The sequence below is a fragment of the Acyrthosiphon pisum genome, chromosome X (assembly GCF_005508785.2).
Source record: "Acyrthosiphon pisum isolate AL4f chromosome X, pea_aphid_22Mar2018_4r6ur, whole genome shotgun sequence".
Lineage (NCBI taxonomy): Eukaryota > Metazoa > Arthropoda > Insecta > Hemiptera > Aphididae > Acyrthosiphon > Acyrthosiphon pisum.
Window position 1 is genome coordinate 19,680,455 of NC_042493.1, and position 4,513 is coordinate 19,684,967.

Below are 4,513 nucleotides of genomic sequence, written 5' to 3' on the forward strand. Positions count from 1 at the left end.
TGATTAGTAGTGTCACTTCCACACTACCAAGTGGGTACTATTGTAAATAACGGCCGAACGAGTAAACGACGAGACACGGGATTCCCAATAAATCAATACAATAAACACTTCGAAACTATGAATATTCCCTATATAATATTTTACTAATAATACAATTTAAATTAAAATGTATTTTTTTTTTTAAATTATAATAACCTATTAAGTATTATTAGTAATATTATATTTGTTGAGATTATATTTGATTATTTTAATTTATTCAGATGAGTGCAATAATTTAAAATTTACAATTTAAGTAAAAAAATGTATATACATATTTTATTCAATATTAAGTATCATATTAGGTAATGCAGAGTGTACTAACACTACTAATATAGGAAGTTGTCTTCGTCTACCGTTTTACAAATAAAACTACTAATACATACCATTATACCAACATATTTACCGATGGTCCATTGACCATAGTAGCTAAGTAGTTTATTTTATGCCATATAAAGGTTAACCAATAACACTGATATATTTATCAGCCTATTGTTCCGTTAATTAATTATTTAATTCATATCACTATGATTTTATTTTATTAAATTCACTTAACTATTTAATATATTAATATATATTATATTATTTTTAGCTATCTCTATTTCTATATACTCTTATAACATACTTGTTACATTATTTGTACTCATATTATGTAATATACTTTATTTTATGTAATTGGAAAATTTTTCCGTGAATAAAAATTATTATTATACGTACGTGAAGTTGGCACCCCGACATCTTCTGATCAGAACCAAATTATTATCATCTTTTTGCAACCAATTTGCAACAATTTGCAACGCTGATAAAAAAATTTGCAACGTATTTTTTACGGCTCTACAGACACACATAGCACTGGGGTGCCAAATTCACGTGGCACCCCGAAATCATCCGATCGGTTCCAAATCAGTGTCAATTTTTTGCAACCAATTTGCAACAATTTGCAACGCTGATAAAAAAATGTGCAACATATTTTTTACGGCTCCACTGACAAACATAGCATTGGGGTGCCAAATTCACGCAGCAATCAATGCTTTGCAAATGTTTGGCAATAAACCGATCCACAGTCATAGGTATTGTATCAAAACGTAAAATTTCATATTTTAATTCTGAAAAGTCACTTTCCACTGAAGCTGATGTGGCAATTTTATATGGAGAATTGAAATATATTTGCATGACGTTAGTCCATAATGGAAAATATTTTGACATTCTTATTATATCATTGGATAAGCCAGGTAGATAGTACCAAGGTTTATAGATAATAAAGGTTGCCTCATAGTCACGTAAACAAAGCATTCCCCCCGCAGCGTCTTATTATGCATGACGTCATCCGTAGGAGAGTTTCGCGGGCGGCCGTGGTGTCGTATATTCATGCAATGCTTAATATTCATACTTACAGCTATACTTGTCTGCTAATTAATGTAAATTTGTGATTTATACTTGTTTATTATTATGTTATTAGTGTACCTACCTATAATATCTTAATCATATATTAAAATATTTTCTATTTATGATAGTACAAACCTATAGTATTATACTACAGTGGCGTATACATAACTTTTGTATGGGGGGGGGATCAGTTGCAAACAAATTATTATGGAACAAAAATACCTAAACCTAGGTATGTGCACATTTAAATACCTAATAAATGATAAAACATATATATATATATTCAATACATTTTATTTTAAATTCTACAAGTAGTTATAGAACAAAATTTAATTTTCTTTTTTTTTTAGTCAATTCATCAATTACTTCTTCAGCACTGATAGGAATGTTCCTATGAACTTGTATATATAATATACATATTATCAAATATTGAAATATCACATAATACGATTATATGAATATGAAATAAATATATGATTACTGATTAATATTAAGTAAATTATTTTTAATTAATTGTTGAATGTGTTAAAATAAAAATTTACAAAAAATCCTTGCCATTTTTTTTTCCTTGTAATTTCCTTACATTAAGTCATTAAGTACGCTATTTTATAAAATTTTAAAAAAGGCCTATGGGGGGGGATCTGACCCCCACATCCCCCCCTTGTATACGCCCCTGTTATACTATGATGTAATATATATTCAAAGAATAGTATTCATAATATACTTAATACAATTTACAAATAAATTGTTGACTTATTATAAACAATAGTAATTATTACTAAATGTGTACAACTTTAAACCCAATATTAAAATATGATACTTTAAATTCATTGTATATCATTATATTAATATAAACTAATTTTTAAAGTTTTCAGTTTTCTCATGAATGAGAAATATATTCCAAATCATAATCAAAGTCAGAATCAATAATATTATTATTTATTAGTAATATATTATAATACATAATTTTACAAATAAAACATATTTGATAGGTGCTTCAAAAAAATCAATGTTTTAATACGCATATAACATAATAAATAATATTATAAACAGTTTATTAACATAACATTTTTTTATCGATACGCAAACAATTTACAAAATAGATTGTGAAAACGTTAAACATTAGCAAAAAAATTACAAAATTCGTAAAAACGCATGTGAAAACAATATACTTCACTATATTCACTATTGAGCTGGTTACACACTGAGCGGTTTGTCCGCGCGCGGTCGCGGTTTTTATCCGCGGCGATTTAAATTCGCTTTCGACACAAAGCTTACACACTGTAACATTTTACGCGGATAATCGCACCAAAATTGCGCCAAATATCATTACCTCGTGGTTACTCGTTCGTGTATGATCTTTTATTCTCGTGCTCACAGTTTTTTAGCTTAGTTAAATAATTTTATCGAATTAAAAATGGTTTTTTTGAGTCGTACTCAGACCGTTTGTCTTGCTTATATATTGCATAAATAAAAACAGGAAAAACGAAAAAATAGGCGTTTTTGGGTTCATCCTCTAAACTTGAAAAGGCCTCGGGAAGGCCAATTTCAAGTTACGTTTATGACTTTAAGATTCCATCCAGACGAGTTCTTAAAGTACTACCGTATGTCAATTTCATCATTTGATGAACTGGTAAGTAAAATCATTATTGTTATAACATTAATAATTGTTCTGTCTTAAAAATAATTGTATTCTAATAAAAATTATGATTTTAATTTTTAGTTATTACGAGTAAAGCATAGATTACAAAAAAAAAATACAATTCTTCGAGATTCAATACCACCTGAAGAAAGATTGTCAGTGACATTAAGGTAAAACAGTTATACCTCGCAAAGTATACTATATAAGCAAAACCATAAATGATAATATTTAATGAAACCACAAAATTAATTATATATATATTTTCTCTATAAAATAAAAATAATTTTATGTAGCAGCCTTAGTTCTCTAAATATTTATAATAAAAATAACACAAATTATCAAATCATTAATATAGGTAATATTAAAACCTGTGTCAAAAAGCTATAAAAATTATATAATTCCATATAATAAAAAAAATATTTTCCAGTTAAACTATACTTAGGAGAAATAGTTGTGAAATAAAAAAAAATACGCTGGTGTTTTAGATTATAAATAATAGATTAAAATAGTCTTAATTAAATTTAAAAAAAAAATTATTAAAAATAAGTGCACGTCCTGTGAAATATGTTGTAAATTATAAAACTTCTGATACATTTAGTTATACCTACTTAATGTAAATTAATAGAACTATCTGAAAAAGATGGCTGCAGTGACTCATGATTATAAGTAGGAAGACTAGAATGTATTACTGCAGGTTAAGAGTACATTGTTGGTCCAGATACTGTCTGCGAATATCCTCCGAGTGGAAAATAGCTCTGATTATATACTTGACGATACATTGATGTATTATCAAGAGTAGGATTTTTTACCCTTTGTATAGCATTTATTAATTCAATGTAGAGCATTGGCTTTTTATCCTCACTGATAGATTTCATTTGAGGCAAAAGGGACATTAGAAATAATTTGTCTGGGTCAGTGGCTTCATTTTCACTCCTAAGAGACTTTAGTAACTCATCCTCAAAGTTAATTTTTTTTGATGGTTTCGTACGTTTCGGCATAGGTTTTACATTTTTGTTTACTGTTGTAGATGTCATGGATGTTTCCAAAACAGGATTTGAATTAGTGATTTCATCATTGACACAATTCCCTTCAATTAAATCCTCCTCCACTGTTTGCAAATTGTCTTTGCCTTGTTCGTCCTCAGTCTCCTCTTCGTCACTTTCGTGGTTAAAATTTCCTTCTGTTCTGATATGCATACAATTAATTATAAATTAGTAAATTCTTATATGCATTAATGGTATGGTTATAAATATTATATAAGGTTAACTATTTATATATAATCGAAGTATATATTTACTTTCTATTTTCCATTGTTGGTCGCAAGAACTTTAAAATTTCCGAGAATACGTATTTTTTTTTTTTATTAGCTGCCTGGCCAGACTTTGTAATACATTTTTTTTTTGTATGTGTCTCGCAAGTTTTTCCACTTTTTTTGCAATTCAATGACTA

At 27.8% G+C, this 4,513-nt stretch overlaps 2 protein-coding genes across 2 annotated transcripts in view; one reads left to right on the top strand and one right to left on the bottom strand.

The window, feature by feature from the left end:
• Positions 1 to 2,197: 2,197 nt before the first annotated feature.
• The window catches only part of LOC107882833 (protein ANTAGONIST OF LIKE HETEROCHROMATIN PROTEIN 1-like), a 7,799-nt gene continuing 5,483 nt past the window's right edge, over positions 2,198 to 4,513 (top strand). Inside the window, exons 1-2 of the mRNA XM_016801799.2 lie at positions 2,198 to 3,055; positions 3,146 to 3,234. Of these exons, the coding sequence (XP_016657288.1) occupies positions 2,984 to 3,055; positions 3,146 to 3,234 (161 nt within the window). The 5' untranslated portion in view covers positions 2,198 to 2,983. The remainder of the gene's footprint in view (positions 3,056 to 3,145; positions 3,235 to 4,513) is intronic.
• On the bottom strand, positions 3,617 to 4,457 carry LOC100571066. The gene is made up of 2 exons (XM_003240205.4): positions 4,362 to 4,457; positions 3,617 to 4,249 (listed from the first exon to the last, which is right to left on the bottom strand). The coding sequence occupies exons 1-2, from the start codon at positions 4,373 to 4,375 to the stop codon at positions 3,760 to 3,762; spliced, it is 504 nt and encodes a 167-aa protein (XP_003240253.1). The 5' UTR covers positions 4,376 to 4,457; the 3' UTR covers positions 3,617 to 3,759.